We start from the raw sequence: 19,079 nt of genomic DNA on the forward strand, positions 1-19,079 counted from the left end.
AAATTTTCAGCATAATCGCCATTGAGATTATTTTCTAATATGTTCTTATACATTTCACCGGTCATTTTACCCTCTATTTTAATTAATGGTCCCACACCAGACGAGGAAAAACATCCCCAAACCATCACGGATGACCCACCGTGCTTAACCGTTTTTTTTGTATAGTTGGGGTTCAATTCTGTATTTACTGGTCGTCGTACATATGGCCCACCATCATTTCCAAATACGTTAAATTTTGATTCGTCGCTCCAGACTATCATTTTCCAAAAATTCGAATCTTTATTGATGTGATTCTTGGCAAACTGCAGGCGTTTCTTAATATTTTTCTTCGACACGTTTGGCTTTCGTCGAGCTATGCGACCATGAAGGTTATTTTCGGCCAGTCGTCTTCTTACAGTCCTTGCCGTAATTTGAACCCCATATTTTGATTCCATCTGAGATCTAATTTGAGTGGATGTCAAAAATGGGTCAGCTTTACTCATTCTGACCATAATCCGGTCTTCAGCTGCGGTCGTTTTTCGAGGCTTTTTTCTTTGTAAATTGTTAAAAGTTTTATACATTTTGTAATGCGTAATTGCGTTAACAATTTTGCCTTGGGATAATGCTAATGTTTTTACCACTTTGGCGATAGAACCAACATTTTGGAAACAATTCCAAATGATCTCCCTTTCAGCGGGAGTAGTGCTTTTGTTTTTACCTATTATTGAAAGAAATCAAACAACGTTATGGGGGAGGGTGCTAAAATGTTTAAACAGTCCATTAAGTCAATTTTTACAAAAATTTACATTTTAGTTATATCCATTTACCTTTTAAAATTAAAATGACTTAATAATATGTCCACCTAATTTTTGTTGACGTTTCAAGAAATTATTTACTATTAATAAAGCAAAGCACTAAAATGCCAAAAATTCATATAATCACAAATAATCCTAACGGGACTTTTTGTGCAAAAACAGCAATGTAAATATGAAAAAAAAAATAAAAAGTTTTTTACACTCAAAAAATAACTTGCATTAATAACTTAATTCAATGTCCGCAAGTGTATATAAAAATGAAAGTGTGTTTGTATGTATGTATGTATGTATGTATTTATGTATGTATGTATGTATGTATGTATGTATGTATGTATGTATGTATGTATGTATGTATGTATGTATGTATGTATGTATGTATGTATGTATGTATGTATGTATGTATGTATGTATGTATGTATGTATGTATGTATGTATGTATGTATGTATGTATGTATGTATGTATGTATGTATGTATGTATGTATGTATGTATGTATGTATGTATGTATGTATGTATGTATGTATGTATGTATGTATGTCTGTATGATGTATGTCTGTATGTCTGTCTGTCTAGTCTGTGGTCGTTTGTATGTTCGGTATAGTTTGTCGTATGTTGTCGTCTGTCGTCTGTTGTCTTCTGTAGTAGTCTGTCGTATGTCTGTAGTCTGTCTGTCTGTGTCTGTCTGTTCTGTAATGTATTTCTGTCTGTCTGTCTGTCTGTCTTATTCTTTTAGTCTGTCTGTCTGTCTGTCTGTTGTCTGTCGGTCTGTCTTTTGTTTGTGCTTTACATCGCCTGCTCACGGCTGGAACGATTTTCCATGAAATTTTCACAGTTTCTTCCTGTATGTCTAGAAGGAAATATAGGCTACTTTTATGTTTAAATTTCATGTGGGCGACGTGCCACGCCCATATTAAGAAAATATTAAATAGTATCTCTGAGATAATATATAGTAGAGTCTTCAAATTTTGTCGGAGCAACTTTAGTATCATTATAATAATTTAAGACAAAAAGTAGGCGGAATTAGCATTAGGGGGGCGTGGCACCTCACATGTATGATTAAAATACAAAAATTCGTTTATCTTGGAAACTATTACAGTTAGAATATTAAAAATTTGCACGAGTAACTTTAATATCCATGTAAACATTTTGGGAAATAAATTGGCGGACTACCCATGGGGGGAGCAGCACCTCCCATATTAATAAAATACAAAAATTGGTTTATCTGGGAAACTAATAGAACTAAATTCTTCAAATTTTGCACTAAGAACTTAAATATTCATCTGAACATTTTGGAGAAAAAAGAGCGGACTTTCGTCATGGGGGGCTTGGAGCCCCCATATAAATTAAAAGGAAAATTATTATATCTGAGAAACTTCAAATTTTAACTGAAGAACTTTGACATTCATGTGAACATTCAGAGAATAACGGGCGGACTTTCAATGGGGGGTTTGGCACCTCACATATGAATTAAATACAAAATTTCGCTTATCTGGGAAACTAATAGAACAAGATTCTTAAAATATTGCAAGAAGAACTTTATTATACATATGAACATTTTGGAGAAAAAAAGGGCGGACTTTCATCTGGGGGCTGTGAGTTCCCATATGAATTAAATAGAAAAATTCGTATATCTGAGAAACTATTAGAGCTAGAATCTTCAAATTCTACATGAAGATCTTTGACATTAATGTGAACATTTAGAGAATAACGGGCAGACTCAATGGGGTCTTGGCCTATATGAACTAAATACAAAATTTCGTATATCCGGAAAAATATTAGATTTTTTTTTGATTTGTCATCGATTACATAAAATCTTAATTAACGTTCGGAAAAATGTATCTCTGGAAAACATTACAGTTAGAATCTTCAAAATTATTAAGAAGATTTTTTATTTATATTGCTTTTAGGGTAGCAAAGCACACTGGGTATAGCTAGTGTTTTTAATAAAAAACAAAATTTTCTTTAGATAAATGCATGGTAAAAATATCATATTTTTACCATGGATAAATGTGCAGATTTGTCGCAAAGTTTTCTTGGAACAGTATTGAAAATGGGAACAAAATCATCGAGCAAAAAAGCAATGAAATCAACACACATCAAAACATACTTTTTTCCAAAAAGCAATGTTATTGTTGCTTTTTTATCAAAGAATGCAAAAAATTTTCTTTTTTTGCTGAAATTTTCAGAGGTTGTATCGGATTTTTGTTCATATCTCCGTTATTTATGGACAGTTTTATTTCTTAATTTAAGTAGGAAACTTCTCGAAAGCATGTCCGACAAAATTATTGAAGATTTGGATCCCGAAATTGATTTCAACAGACCGACACACACTGGTTGCTCCCATATGACAAAAATAAAAAGAATGATTTTTGAAAATGAATCTTTTAAATTAACAGACATTTACTAAAATTTTACTACTTTGACATTGTTTTGTCAATTTTAGATGACACTTGTAAAATATAGACATTCAAAGTCAGAAGAAACAAACGATAAATTAAAAAAAAAATAATAACGAAAATAAAGTTAGACTTCAATGGCTAATATTTAATTGTTTAATGCGTTAAATTAAAATCTAAAGGATGGAAATACTAGTTGAAGGTATTGGCTTTCTCTTACATATTTTATCATATCAGATAATTGAGTTATGGATTAAAAAATAGGAACTTTCTCGAACGTCACCTAAAACGCAGACGGCCCTATCTAATATTTTACAGGAGAAGCAAAAAACTATTTCAATTGAAAAGTTTGTTTCTATCAACGCGATTTATTTGTAGTAACACTGAAATTCCCTTCGACAATGTGGAGACGAGTCTAATGTTAATCGTTTAATGCTTCAAAAATATGAAGAAAAATCTAACATAAAATGTTTCTGATTATACTGTTATCTAAGTGAAATTTAGACATTCATCAAAAAATCTAAGTACACAGCCCAGCGATGAAAAAACTTTTTAAATAATTTTTACTAATCCCAGTGTTATTTCGTGTGCTGATTCCGAATATGGAAATAAAAATGTCGTATCACCCACCAATTTTCCCCATTTTCATCTTTTAGTCTGTATATTTGAGTCCCAAATTCAAAATTCTGTTATATTACAGAAGTTGCGAATATTGGCCGTCTCTGCCTCTAGACTCTAGACGTATACCCTTAGTTATAGAAATGCATTCTGCGCGATAGGACCACGTTAACTGGTGGCACCACAAATAAGGAATATGTATGCAATTAAAATTCAAAAGTCGGTTAAAAATTTAAAAAGTTATTACAAATTCTTCCGATCATTTAGTGTCACAAAACACTTAATTGAAAAACATTTAAACAAATTTGGAGAAATATTTTAATAAAATCATGTCATTACATTAATTATATTCGGATTAACATCAATGTGAGTTTTTATCTTCATTAGATAGCGTAAACTGTATTTGGGGTATAGTTATAAATACAAATATACATATATGGGAAACTCTTCATCAGATGGCAGTTCCAAAACTCCAGTTTCAAACTTTTAACAATTTTGTTAAGCAAATTGTAGAATTTGGGAAAATGGTAGGTAAAAAACAGATATCAGATTCGGTTTCAGCAGCTAAAAATATATTAATTGGTTTCAAAAGTTTTCAAAAACCTTCAATTCGTTGGATTGTGCTATTAGAATTATTTTAGAAAATATCTGACATAAGACATGATATCAAATTAGTTTGCCATAACTCAATATAAGATATTTTAAAGCATATTTGCCAAATTAAACAGATAATGACAACTAAAATCTATCGAAATTGATAAAAAAATTCTCTATAGTTAGATTAATTAATATAAAAATCGGTAAAACACCATCAAACATGTTTATAGAAAATATTTCTGACGATTTCGAATAATATGTTGACGATGATGATTTTTCATCCAAATCAACTGGCAACTATGCCTCCTGATTACACAAAGGTAATCTAATAAATTCTCCTTAATAATGTGTTATATAATTGCATTATAGCCATTTTCTCCGTGAAGCTGTAAAAACGGAATACGTTTTTTCATAAGATTTGCTAAAGGGTTTAACAAATGATGTTTCGTTTGACAGGTCTTCGATTACTCGTTTTTGAAATTTTATTAAAATTACATGAAGTCCTGGCACAAGGACCATATAGTGGAAAATGTCCTTTATCCTTGAATATCTTAAAATCGGATCTCAATGGGTTTGGAAGTTACATTAGTTTTTATTTAGCTACATTTACAATTTCCATAGGAAATGAGTGCCTTTAATACATTTATGATCTAATAAATTAAGGTTTTAATGCCGAATAAAGTAAAAATTACCACAGACCATCAAATTAATGTCCAAGTTTCATTAATTTCGATTCATCATTACAGCTTCTAATTTAATTTAAAAATTTACATTACAAGCGATCGCACTATGGTTCAGAGAGAAACTCTGGAGCGAAAAGTATAATTAAATAATGATATGCTGTTATTACTATTGGCTGTATATAAACTTATCACAATTACGTTTGTAGTTCAAAATATATTGAGGTTAGAAAACCATATCTTAAGTGAACGAAAAATGACTATAACTCCAAAACTGCTGATAATACGAAAAAATTGTCTGAAACCAAAATGCCGTAAATTTGAATTTTGTAATGACACCTAAATCCGTGGGATGTAAGTTAAGAAAAATAAAATTGTTACAAATAATTAATAAAAATTCATTTACTTACCATTCAATAAATTGCTGACTAGTGTTTTATAATTTAAGCAATAGTTCATTTACTTACCTTTTGTAAATTAGCTGACAAATGTCTGCAATATCAAATTTCATGTTAAAAATAAATTGCAAGATTGTTTTGCAATATCTAAAATTGTACTTCAGTTATTAAGAATAAAATAATTTATTAATAAGCAAAATTTGTAATACAAAGAAAGAATTTAATAAAAAGTCAGTTGCAGTCAAGTAATCAAACAACTAAGAACATAGTTTTCTTTAATTTGTATGAAAAAGGAGATATTCCAAAAAAAATTGATTATTTTGACCTATGATCTCCAATATTTCAATTATATAAGACATGATTTTAAATATTATTCACCATCATATTTATAACATTAATTTGATGGTCTGTGGTAATTTTTACATTATTCGGCATTAAAACCTTAACTTGCTAGACAATAAATGTGTTAAAATGTATAAAAAGCAGGGACAGAAAATAATGATTATTCTTAAAATTAAAAAAAAACAAATACAAGGATTAAGAGTAAAAGTTAATTGAAAGAATGATTTTTATTTTTTTAAGTTCTTTTTAAATAACTTAATTTTAATTATTATTCTTTGAGTTTCATTTATTACTCAGAAAATAATAATTTTTCTTAAGTTTTATTTTTTTGTTCAAATCATAACGATTATTTTTGATTTTTATATTTTTCATTAAAAAATAAAAGTCAATTTTAAGTTATATTTTTTTACTTGAAAAATAAAAATTATTCTTGAGTTTATAAAATGTTTAGAGAAATTACTTTTTATAATATCAAATGTAGTTTTTAAGCTTTTCTTAAAAAATTTTCAAAAAAAAAGAGAAAATATGCATTTTAACTCTTCTATGATAATATTGGTATTTATAAAATTTTCAATATGGTTTAGTTTCCAATTTGGATTTTTATGTCTATGTCAAAGTTTTTTCGCACTGCATAAACACTCAGTTATGGATACATTATCTCTTTTTATACCCACCAATATTAGGGTAATATGATTTTTTCACTTCATCTTAGTCGTAGACTCACATAAGTTCATACATACATATATTCTGGGTCCTTATAATATTCTAAGACGTAGTCAAATACTAATGTCTGTCTGTTGGATGCACTGTATAGTGCAAACGGGAAAAGCAATAATGCTGAAATTTATTCTGAAAAGTCCTTCCAGAATAAAGTTTAAACTCTTATAAATATGTTTATTATATAGCAATTGTGATCAAATAATACCCAAGAGTATAAGTAGTCCAAAATCACATGTAAAATGTGGCGAAAATTAGGTCTCATTTGAAAAGTTGAAAATGTTAGTTTAACGCAGAGTTCGGTACATAAATAACCTAAGTCCATAAAAGGTACTCTTTCGCCCTAATGCTCATATTGTTTCGATATATCATAATATAGTAGGTACTGTGTTAATCCAATAAGTGAGTTAATCGTAATAAAGAATTCCGAATATATCGATTCACAACCATCTTCTTAAGACCTCCTTCCAAACTCACTTTAAGTTTATTAGATACGTTTAGATGCTGACAATACTTGCATGAATATAACACAACTACTTCATTCTAATGTTATAATAACATTTTAATCAAAATTTCATTTATTTCTAAGAAGTAAATTTTCATATTAAGTTTTATTTTTGAAGAAAATAATATAAAACTCAAGAATAACGTTTATTTTTCAAGCAAAAATATAAAACTTAAAAATGATTTTTATTTTTCAATGAAAAAAATAAAACTCAAAAATAATTATTTCTTGAACAAAAAATAAAAATCGAGTAATAAGTTTTATTTTTGAACAAAAAAATAAAACTTAACATTAAGTTTTATTTTTGAGGAAAATAATTTTTGCTTGAAAAATAATTATTAAAATTTAAGTTTTATAATAAAACAGTTGTCTCTGATAAAAAGCTCTCCTTTCCTAGGGAAATTGTAAATGTAGCTAAATAAAAACTCCTATAACTTCCAAACCCATTGAGATCTCATTCTAAAATTGACATAGGAATAACAATACGTTTGACTATTTGTCATAAAAAAAATAAGAAAAACAAAATATCCTTTTTTAAGATATTCAATGATAAATGACATTTTCCACTATATGGTCCTTGCGCCAGGACTTCATGCAATTTTAATGAAACTAGAGTTCGCCCAGCGGTCGAAATTCGACCAGAACCAATGCTGGAAAAATTCAATAATTAGCTAAAATAAAACCCTATTTTTGTAGTTCAAATCTGTGGTAAAAAATTAACTTTATTGATATTATCAAAGTGTATAATTTGCTTTGAATAATGTTTTCTTTTAGAAAATGTGATGGGTTTTAGTAAAACTTCCATCAGAAGTTTAAAACCTCAATTGTCAAAATTAGTTATACAACTTGTTTTACAAAAGTATTTCAACTATTTTAAAAATAATAAAAAATAACGAACATTTCTTCTATCGATTTATTATCCCCTACATATTTACGCATCGTTCACAATGCTGGAGTACTCTACTGTACAGTGTACACACCAGTAAAGAAATGTTAGCTGTTCAAAATACAGAGTTGAAATGTTCTAAATAATAAAAATCGGTAAAACACCATCAAACATGTTTATAGAAAATATTTCTGACGATTTCGAATAATATGTTGACGATGATGATTTTTCATCCAAATCAACTGGCAACTATGCCTCCTGATTACACAAAGGTAATCTAATAAATTCTCCTTAATAATGTGTTATATAATTGCATTATAGCCATTTTCTCCGTGAAGCTGTAAAAACGGAATACGTTTTTTCATAAGATTTGCTAAAGGGTTTAACAAATGATGTTTCGTTTGACAGGTCTTCGATTACTCGTTTTTGAAATTTTATTAAAATTACATGAAGTCCTGGCACAAGGACCATATAGTGGAAAATGTCCTTTATCCTTGAATATCTTAAAATCGGATCTCAATGGGTTTGGAAGTTACATTAGTTTTTATTTAGCTACATTTACAATTTCCATAGGAAATGAGTGCCTTTAATACATTTATGATCTAATAAATTAAGGTTTTAATGCCGAATAAAGTAAAAATTACCACAGACCATCAAATTAATGTCCAAGTTTCATTAATTTCGATTCATCATTACAGCTTCTAATTTAATTTAAAAATTTACATTACAAGCGATCGCACTATGGTTCAGAGAGAAACTCTGGAGCGAAAAGTATAATTAAATAATGATATGCTGTTATTACTATTGGCTGTATATAAACTTATCACAATTACGTTTGTAGTTCAAAATATATTGAGGTTAGAAAACCATATCTTAAGTGAACGAAAAATGACTATAACTCCAAAACTGCTGATAATACGAAAAAATTGTCTGAAACCAAAATGCCGTAAATTTGAATTTTGTAATGACACCTAAATCCGTGGGATGTAAGTTAAGAAAAATAAAATTGTTACAAATAATTAATAAAAATTCATTTACTTACCATTCAATAAATTGCTGACTAGTGTTTTATAATTTAAGCAATAGTTCATTTACTTACCTTTTGTAAATTAGCTGACAAATGTCTGCAATATCAAATTTGCTTTGAATAATGTTTTCTTTTAGAAAATGTGATGGGTTTTAGTAAAACTTCCATCAGAAGTTTAAAACCTCAATTGTCAAAATTAGTTATACAACTTGTTTTACAAAAGTATTTCAACTATTTTAAAAATAATAAAAAATAACGAACATTTCTTCTATCGATTTATTATCCCCTACATATTTACGCATCGTTCACAATGCTGGAGTACTCTACTGTACAGTGTACACACCAGTAAAGAAATGTTAGCTGTTCAAAATACAGAGTTGAAATGTTCTAAATAATTTGTGAAAACAGTAAAAATATTTAAAATAAATAATGTCTTATCTAATTATAAATAAATTTTATTTGGATGTCATTAGTAGTCCATCCAACAGGTATATGCTTTATAAATTTTCCCTTATAACACTCGACAAAGACTTCAGCAGACATACATTTATTCAATTTTAATGTCTTCTAATAGAATTTAATAGTAGATATTCTATGAGGCCTTCTAATGGGCCTTTTATTAGCCTTCATATAGAAACGCATAAGGATATGCATTGGCTTCCAATTACACACTGATTTTGTATATGCATAATAGGACCTTCATTTCTCAAGTACTGTTTTTAGTACTTTTTGAAAGAAAACATTAATAAACTATAAATTTCAGTCTTTTGTTAATATATGCAAGTTTAATAGCAAGTAAATGAATAATAAACGATAAATTGCTAAGTACGGTTAAACACTCTTCATCCCAAAAGACATGATTTATATTTAGCAGTTTCAACTTGTATCTATTTTTATATAACAAATAACCATCACATATTCAACTTACAGTTTTCACTTTACACTACTATTTCCTAATTGGTTAGAATAGCCCAAAAAAAGAAGAATATCATCAAGTCCTCGCTGTGCTAAACCTGCATATAAGCGATATACATATCCATTTATTGCGGTGTATCATACACCGGCATGACCAACTAAACTTTACTTATATTTTTTACAGGCTATTTTTATTTCTTACTGACACTGAATCAATTCGTTAATCCATAATTTAAATCTTCCAAATCAATCAAAACTAATAATTATGTACCGCAATTCAGTATTTTTTTAACTACAACATTTTGTTGTTATGTGGTATGTATTCTGAACTTCATTTCACCGATTTTTTTCGTTAAACATAATCGAAAAAATAAAAAATAAATTAAAAGTTCACGTTAATAATTTTATATTTTAAAAATATTTCAATACATAACTCTTGACATTCTTATATTTTTCCGACATTTGTCTTTAAAATATTCTGCGGTTGTTAAAAAGTTAGGGAAATTCGTTAATGTAACTGATATTTGTCATTACTTTTAGATATTAAAAAAAAAAAATTACTGAATTCCGGTACTGATGTCCTACCAATAATTTTCCAGTTCAAACACCAATATCAGTACATTGTTTGGCATTTCTTTAGGTGTCCCCAAGCATTATTTACGCATGTTTTTATATTCCCAGTTCGTTGTTTCCTCGGGAATGTCCTTCAATTTAACTATTTTGAAAAGTTTAAATAACGAAAAACTTCTAATCGAAAACTCTGAATATAAAACTGAAGTCCTACTTCTTATAAAAATATTCCTTTCGATTTGGTAACAATCGTAACGATATTATAACAAAATAGATCATTATCTCATTCACAATTTAGCACTTTACACAAAAATATAAAACAATAAAATCCTATTTTCGCATTGCCTAAGCCTTATTAAAAACAACAACAAAAACAAATATCATGCAAAATACAAAAATCAAACAGCAACAGAGAAGTTAAACGTTTCTGCACTCTCCTCTCTTTTTTCAAAATGCCGTGTTGTTTAGTTTTTTTGTTTTGTTTCTTGCTTTGTTTGTTTTTAATTTCAAGAATACGTACGTGTGACTATTGTTTCTATGTATTAGTAACAACTTTAAACTCTTATAGCTCCTAAAATTCTGAACCGATCTCATTAATATATATACATCTGCGAACAAATACCTTTAAAATGATATAATTTTTGCCAAGATCAGATGTATCCTGTAAGAGTAAAAGGGGTCACAAGAAATCGTCTTGCCTATTAATTATATAGATGCCAAAAACGAGTAATCGAAACATCATTTGTTAAAATCAGATAACTGGTTCCAAAGTTATTCAGTCATCAACATTTCTAATTTTGAACAAAAAAATACCCGAGGTGCCCTATTTTAGAGGCCCATAAAATATGAACCGAATGAGATAATTTGGAAAATTTGAAGTTGTCGTGACATCATCGTGTTAAAAGAATGACTTAAAATTCTACTGCATAAGTAAATTTTAGCATTTTAATCCCTTACTTGGTATTGAAAATTCTTGATGTGTAATTTAAATTTTATAGGTATTAAAAACCCGAAATATAGACACGATCAGCCAAAAAATCCCTACATGAATGAACTTGAATAAGTATGCTCTATTTATTTTGTTTATCTTTTAATAACACAGCAAATGCAGAAACAATTTTTTTAATTTTGATCCAAAAAATGGCGTATTTAAGCATATACTTCCGGAAGTTTGAATTAAGAAAACTATAGGTAGGTTTAAGGAGGACAACATATACATATTTGTGTGAGTTCTCAAAACCGAATACCTGAATCATAGTGAGCCTCAGCATGGTACATTGGCCAATGCCATAGCCTCGAATATCGTATTGATTCGCCATAGCAAATATTTTTTTTCGGAAGATATTAAAATAATTATGTTTTATGCTTTCATTTTTTCAGAGCAAAATACGATGGATGGGACCTAAAGCTCCACCATATCGGGTAAAACAAGGTGTGCCAAAGTTGTTAAACGATTTACTAGATAGCTTTTTGCCAAGCGGTCTAACTCAAGAACAAAAGCTTTCAGAAAATGAAGCTATTTCAACATTTATAAAGGAATTGAACAAAGTAAGTAACACTGTTTATTTTTTCTTCAAAACATTCTTGGATTTAAAGAAAAATATGCACCATTAATAATGCAAACCTCAAACTTAATAATAAATAATTACGAAGGGTTTTAAATATTATATAATCTTAATTGAACAACTCTTATTTGTGTTTGTGTTATTCGTTCTGAACAGTCACACCGGGTACCAATTTTAAAGTTTTTTACACTGACTCAAATAATTAAGTATTAAAAAACATATTTTGTAATATTTTCTAAAGTATTTGTCCGAATAAATTTTCTAATTGCAAAATTCATCATATATGTATGTATATTAAAAAGAGAAGCCTAAACGATTGGGTGCATTTTCCGGTTCTATTACTTGACCGATGTTCTTGATTATTTTTTGTTTAATACATATTAGCTTACTGCAGAATCTATGTACATACTTATATATGATCAAAACCGATTCAGTATTTTGATAGATATAAGCGTTTAAAGATTCTACCAATACTCTATCATCAGTGTGACCAGGTCTCAAAAAATGTTGCGACTAAATCCCATCCAAAATAATGATAGAAAAAATGCTAAATTGATTTTAAAATGCCAAAAAAAAATGCTAAAATTTTTTAAGTGTTTTTATGAACAATTCATATTAATTTGTAACTGAAATTCATTGTAATTTATATCAAGTAAGAAAGTATATTCTGCCGTGGTTAACCATATGAGTATAAAATTTGATTTATTTTTCGTAATAAAGCATTTATGTTGAATTGAACCTTGGTTACGATATATTTAAACTAATTTTCTGAGAAAGGCTTTATACATTTGTATATGTATGGGGGCTAGGTAAAATAAAGGACGGACTTTAACCATTTTTAAAAAGGTTATGTCATTAAATTCCGTGGTATTAAGATAAACAGAAATGCTAAAAATTATTTCAAAATTTTTTTTAGCAATATGTAATGTCTCTAACTTTACAATATTTCTGAATGCAAAAATTACATTAAAACTCTATTAATTACACTAGTTGCTCATGGTATAAAACCTATATGTGTTTTCGAAAGGAAAAGTATAATATTTCTAGTTTTACTTTTTTATATAAACAATTTTATTTGTCTTCCTCAAAACACTTTAAAAGTGGTTTTCATGTCACAAAAATATTGAAAATTCCGTTGAAATAATTTTAAATCTCGGTGAATAGATGTCAGGTTTATAACTCATACTTCCAAGATTTTTTCGGAAAAATATATATGAGAATGTATGAAATGAATTGAGAGATATATTCAAATCCGTAAGTTTGTAATTCTGGAATAAATCGTCAATAATATTTTCGAAATTTATGTATTTTTTTAATTAAAAAAAAAAAAAAAAAAAAACGTGACAACAAAATTACTAAAAACTTGGTAAAAATAAAAAGAACAGAAAGTAGGATGAGAAAGTCTTAATTATATATTATTGATTTTTTTCAATACTTATTTTCAATAAATTAACAAGAACTCCAGAAGAATGATAAAAATTAAAACCTCTTTATTTCGTATAGGAAAAAATAAAATTTGTTAATTAACCGTCATACATAGCCTTTTCCAAAATTATATGTTTCATTCCATGAGCAAACAAAAAGTATTAGTTTGTAAAATAGCGTACTGAACGTATTTGTAAAAATATATGAAATCTCTGGAATTATTTCTATCACCTCGAATTTAAAAAAGCATTGGGTTCCAGAAAAATATTCTAGAATACAACATTTTAAAGTATTCACTTGTATTGGTGTAATTTTAAGTTACTTATCTTCATGAATCTTTTTGCATTATTTTGAATTACAGTATAAATTATTACATTTCTCATATTTCTTGTTGCTTGTGTTTGGGTAAACATTTAATTCTGATTTTTTCCGGTTAAACCTATTTCCAATATAAATCTTTTCTGCAAAAATTTGTTTTTTTTTTGTTTATATACTAAAATTGCAAAAAAAGCTAAAAATGCTAAAAATATTTTATAAAAATGCTAAATAAAATGCCAAATGCTAAATTAAAATTTTACAGCTAATTCAAAATAAAAAATGCTAAATCTAGCTGCAAAAATGCCAAAATGGTCACACTGTCTATCATACAAACTTGTACTTGAATTAAAACAATAGAAAACACAAGAAGGAAGAAAAAAACAACAAAAAGCTAAACAACAAGAGAAAATACAAAAACATGTTACTTCTCTGTTGCAGTTTTGTTTTTGTATTTTGCAGTGATATTATTTTTTTCTGTTTTCAATAAGGGTTTTGTAGACCAGGGGTTCCCACCGTTTTTCTTCTCGAACGCCTTGAGGAATTTATTTAATTTCGCGGACTCCCTTACATATCTCATTGATAATTTATCGTCTGAAAATTGTGTTTCTTCTACAGACCTAGTCTATAAATCTCCAGTTCGTATAAAAGTAGATATATCACATCTATTAAATATTCCCGTACATTCATAATATTTAATATATCAGAGAGGTTTCAATTCAGAGGGCGAAGTGGACCGGCTTCGAATCGGCGCTTAGTCGACGCCGAACTATATTTAGTTGCTTGAGCCGCCGCCGAAACACTCGGCTTAAGTCGACTCAAATTTTTTAATGTTTTTATTAACTTGGCTATAGACTGTAAGATCAATTATTTTTGATTCTGTAACATTATGAATTATTATTGGCCAAATTATATTTTGAAAACGTATAAGATTTTTACAAAGGATATATGTAACAAGCGATATTTTATAAATTTCAATACTCCCGATATGTATATCGTTGTTATATTTTTTATATGAACGTGATCACATTAATGCATATATTTATTTCGATGAATATATTTTTTTTTAATTAATTTTAATGTTTTTCTTATTTTTTGTAATTGGTTGCAATAAGTTGTTCCGGAACTATTGTGCTAAAATTTTTTTATATTAATTATATTTTGCAAAAAAAAAACAAATATTTAAAAGATATGTAAATGTATGTCTTGTTAATTTAAATATTTTTTTATTTGTTCCCTTATATGGCTCCACAATTTCTTCATTAAGATTCCAGAGAGTTTAAATGAGAATTAAAGTAGACTAAATCTTGAAACTTTTGAGCCTTTTTTAAAAATCATTTATTATTAATATTTTAAGCAAAAGATCCTCCCAGTCTTTAAATTTTGATATTTACATTATTTTTGAACATAAATTTAAGAGTTTAAATTTCCTAAAAAACGTTCGGCTCTGAGCCGACTTTATGCCGCCGCCGAATTATTTTGGCTCAGCCGCCGCCGCCGACAATTTTAAGTCGACTTCGCCCTCTGTTTCAATTGCATGGTTTAAAAAAAAGAATGACTGCTTTGATGAAATGTTAACATTATGTTTAATTTTATCGAGAGAACTGTAATTTTCTCGTTCATTTTATGCATTGTCAGCATAAAATATCACTTAAACTCTTTGTGAAAGAACTGTGAATTTAATGCCTTTAGTAAGCTCCGAGTTACATCGCTTTACCTATTAGAACTTGGCTGTTGAAATTTGTCACCATGTTTTTTTTTCAATTTTTAATTTTTTTACAGTTTTTTTGACTCTTATAAAATACAGAAATTGAGATAACAGTGGGTAGCTGATGTAATTATATACATTTTGGTATATATCTCGTTGATGTGCCCTGAATAACAAAAGTTAGAAAACTTGAACGTAATTTTTTTAAAATATCAGTTTATGGAGCGGCACACTCGCACTTACATATATAGGAAATAATTTGAATTATTGCGTAAACTGATTTTTTTTATTTTGAAATATAAAATCGGAGGAGCATGCAGAAATATTCGAATGCAAAAATTTTATCAACTTTTTAAAAATTTTGCAAAATTCCATTTTATTTTTTTTTTTATTTTTGTGGTTTTATATATCAAACAACGACTTATACAAACATTTAATGAATAGAAATGAAGATGATGTTAAACACAATGGATTTGGGTCATAAATGCATTTAAAATGTCCTTGTAAAGTATAGAGACGTCACTTTTATCTAAACACATTTTGCAAAGGCATATATGCACGATGCTCAAAATACGTCAAAATTATCAGCATTTGCAAGTTTTTTAATACTTTAATGTATAACTGGCACGCATCAAAGAATTAAAATAATTGTAGGTTTCGTGGGCCAAATAAAATGTAAATTATTAAATTATAATTTTTTAATTGCATTCCCTTTCTTGACAAAAAAGAAAAGGCCCTATCTACAAAAACATTTTTAAATTAAAGGTAAAAAGTCAAATTTATTCATTTTTATATACACCATTGTCAACTATCATAACAAATGATAGGTTTCACTATTAAACAATTTATTTATTTACTACAAATAAATCGTGTTGATAGAAACAAACTTTTCAATTTAAATAGTTTTTTGCTTCTCCTGTAAAATTTTAATATGTTAGATAGGGCCGTTTGCGTTTTAGGTGATGATATGTGTGTAAATAATGCTTGGGGCAAATCTACATATGCCAAAAATGTACTTGAGTTTGTGTAGTTTGTAGTTCTGATTAAATACCGTTTAAAATTGAATACCGGTATTAATACCGATACCGAAGTAAGTTTATAAACCAATAATTATCGGTATAAATACCGGTATTCAAATTCAATAAAATGTATTAAAAAACTACAGATCATTACCAAAACATGAAACATTATGGAGGGTATGTGTTTATTTTTTTTTTTTTAATTACATAATAAAGAAGAAGATGTCATAGACCCACAAAAGTGTACCATGTATATATTCTGGGTTCGTTTTAAGATGATCTGTAAAACATCATCAGCCCAAACGGAAGAGCATTTAGAAATTTCAGTTGATTCAATTAGCGTGTTATTGAACATAGGCAATATCAGCCCATAACACAAGTCAACAAAATCGAACTTTTTGCGTGCCTTTTAAATAAAAATATTTAATTTCTACGTATTTCCACCCGCTGAGTTCAAAAATCGCTTAGATATTGCGATTTTCGTACAGACATTGTTTACGCCACTTTTTGGAAGTTTTTACTTAATTTTGCAGAACTGGACCAAAATTCCAAAGTTTTTTTTAACAACATGGAAATCTACACAAAATTATCTTTCTAAAGAATATAATCATGATGACAGTTATTGCAATATAACTAGATTGCCTTGCAGGGAAATTGAAAATTGAGCTTTTTTATCCATATAACAATAATTTAGGCTAAATTCGTTTGAGTTTTTCCATAAAGCAGTACCATCAGAAACCAGTAATACCATTTTTTGGTTAAAATTGGAAATTCGTTAAAAACGCGTGCCGTAACGTTGTATGTCGTAAGTTTTCGCTATTCTTTTGTTTTTGTGCCAAAAAATGTTGTCTGCGAAATACTAATGACAACAATTCGATACCGATAGTTAATTGGATAAATGCGATGTCCTTTCTTTTGAAAAATATAGTTGTTGATGTTTATAAGAGCTTGTCATGATATTTGAGAGGATCTTATTGCTTGCAAAGTTTCATATTTGTATATACGTTTTATGTATCATGATTTAAGAAGAAAGTTAAAAGTAAAAAAAACACATTAACCAAAAATCACGAATTTATTTCAAAATATTTCACTAAATTTTTAACGAGTTTCCAATTTTTATTTAAAAATGTTATTGTTATGTGTTGGTACTATGTTGTAAAAAGAAATCAAATTCGTTTACCTTAAATTATAAGTTATAAGGATAAAACAAAAAAAGTACAATTTTTCAACTTCGCTGCAGGACATCCAAGGTATACTCCAATAACTGTTACCATGATTATACTCTAATGAGAATTAATAAATACCAAAAAATGTCTTAAATAACGTTTTTACAAAAACCACAATATCTCGGAAACTAGAGTTAACCGGGAATTTTCATAACAATTTTTGAACTCAACGGGTGGAAATACATAGGAATCAGCAATTTTTATTTAAAAGGAATTTTCATTGTTGTCTAGTGTAATTGACCGCGCCATCTTCCAGAGAATCAGTTTTTTGTAAATGACACTTTTAAACACTATTTAAAGTATTCACTCTATAAAATTCAGAAGACTTCGGTAATTACGTAATTTATCTTTAATATCCAATGAAGGGCACTATTCGGAAATTCAGAATGGGCACTCATAAATTACTTTTCCAAATTCTGTGAGGATAGTTCTATTGTAGGATCCTATATTATGATGATTTGCTGACGGTACTATAAAATTCGTCGAATATAATACTCTTACTTACCGTTACCGATACCGTTATTCGTTTTGATTGTCAACCTTGGTATTTATTAATATTTTCGTTTATTTTGTCACACAGTGTAATTTTATATTAACTTAATAATAATAAAATAACTTATTTAAAACTCACAATTATGAATGGAATATAGTACTTATTAGAAATGACCATATAGTAGCATATAGGCGAAAGTGATTGTCAAAGACCTAAGTCCCCTGTCAAAAACCTAACTGGTGAGAATGTATTAGTAGAAGCACAGAAATAAACACCGTTGTTCAAAAGGTACTAAATAGTAAATGTATTTCTGATACGTTATTTTTTGTATGTTATTACTGGGATTTTATATACTAGTGAATGAATATAATAGTTAATTAATTTTTTTCACGTCTTTTTGATATTTTTTCTGTACTAATAGAAAAAGAAAAAAAAGTATGTGAAATACTTTTTTCATTTTCAATACGAAAATTTACAACTTTTCTTGTTTGAGTTTAAATTAAAATGAAATGTCAAAGAATAAAAAATATTTTTTTTTCGTTTGTAAAATATAAATTATTTTCCGGGTTTTAAATACAATAAAAGTGTCGCAAAAAATAATAAATATTAAGTTTAAGTGATAAGAACAAATATCCTCGCAATTTCGCGAAGAAACTTTGAAGTTTTGTGAGTGAGTTTAGTTCTCTCAAGTGTGTTTTATTCTCTCAGAACTCGTCTGTGTGAAGAGAATAACAAATTTTGTTTAACAACCCCTTCAGTTTCGCCTATATCCCTACTATATGGAAATGACTTTAACACATTTAATTTTACTTACAACTCTTGGTCCAAGATTTATAGCAGCTGGTGATTTTAATGCAAAACATACATTTTGGTGCTCTTGCCTC

At 28.2% G+C, this 19,079-nt stretch overlaps 1 protein-coding gene across 1 annotated transcript in view; it reads left to right on the forward strand.

Moving 5' to 3' along the window:
* The window catches only part of LOC119599869, a 277,552-nt gene that overhangs the window by 218,822 nt on the left and 39,651 nt on the right, over positions 1 to 19,079 (forward strand). Inside the window, exon 5 of the mRNA XM_037949780.1 lies at positions 11,825 to 11,992. Coding sequence (XP_037805708.1) covers positions 11,825 to 11,992 — 168 coding nt within the window. The remainder of the gene's footprint in view (positions 1 to 11,824; positions 11,993 to 19,079) is intronic.

The sequence above is a fragment of the Lucilia sericata genome, unplaced genomic scaffold (assembly GCF_015586225.1).
Source record: "Lucilia sericata isolate MDLA Ls3-8-SP2 unplaced genomic scaffold, ASM1558622v1 Contig000094F_arrow, whole genome shotgun sequence".
Taxonomy (NCBI): domain Eukaryota; kingdom Metazoa; phylum Arthropoda; class Insecta; order Diptera; family Calliphoridae; genus Lucilia; species Lucilia sericata.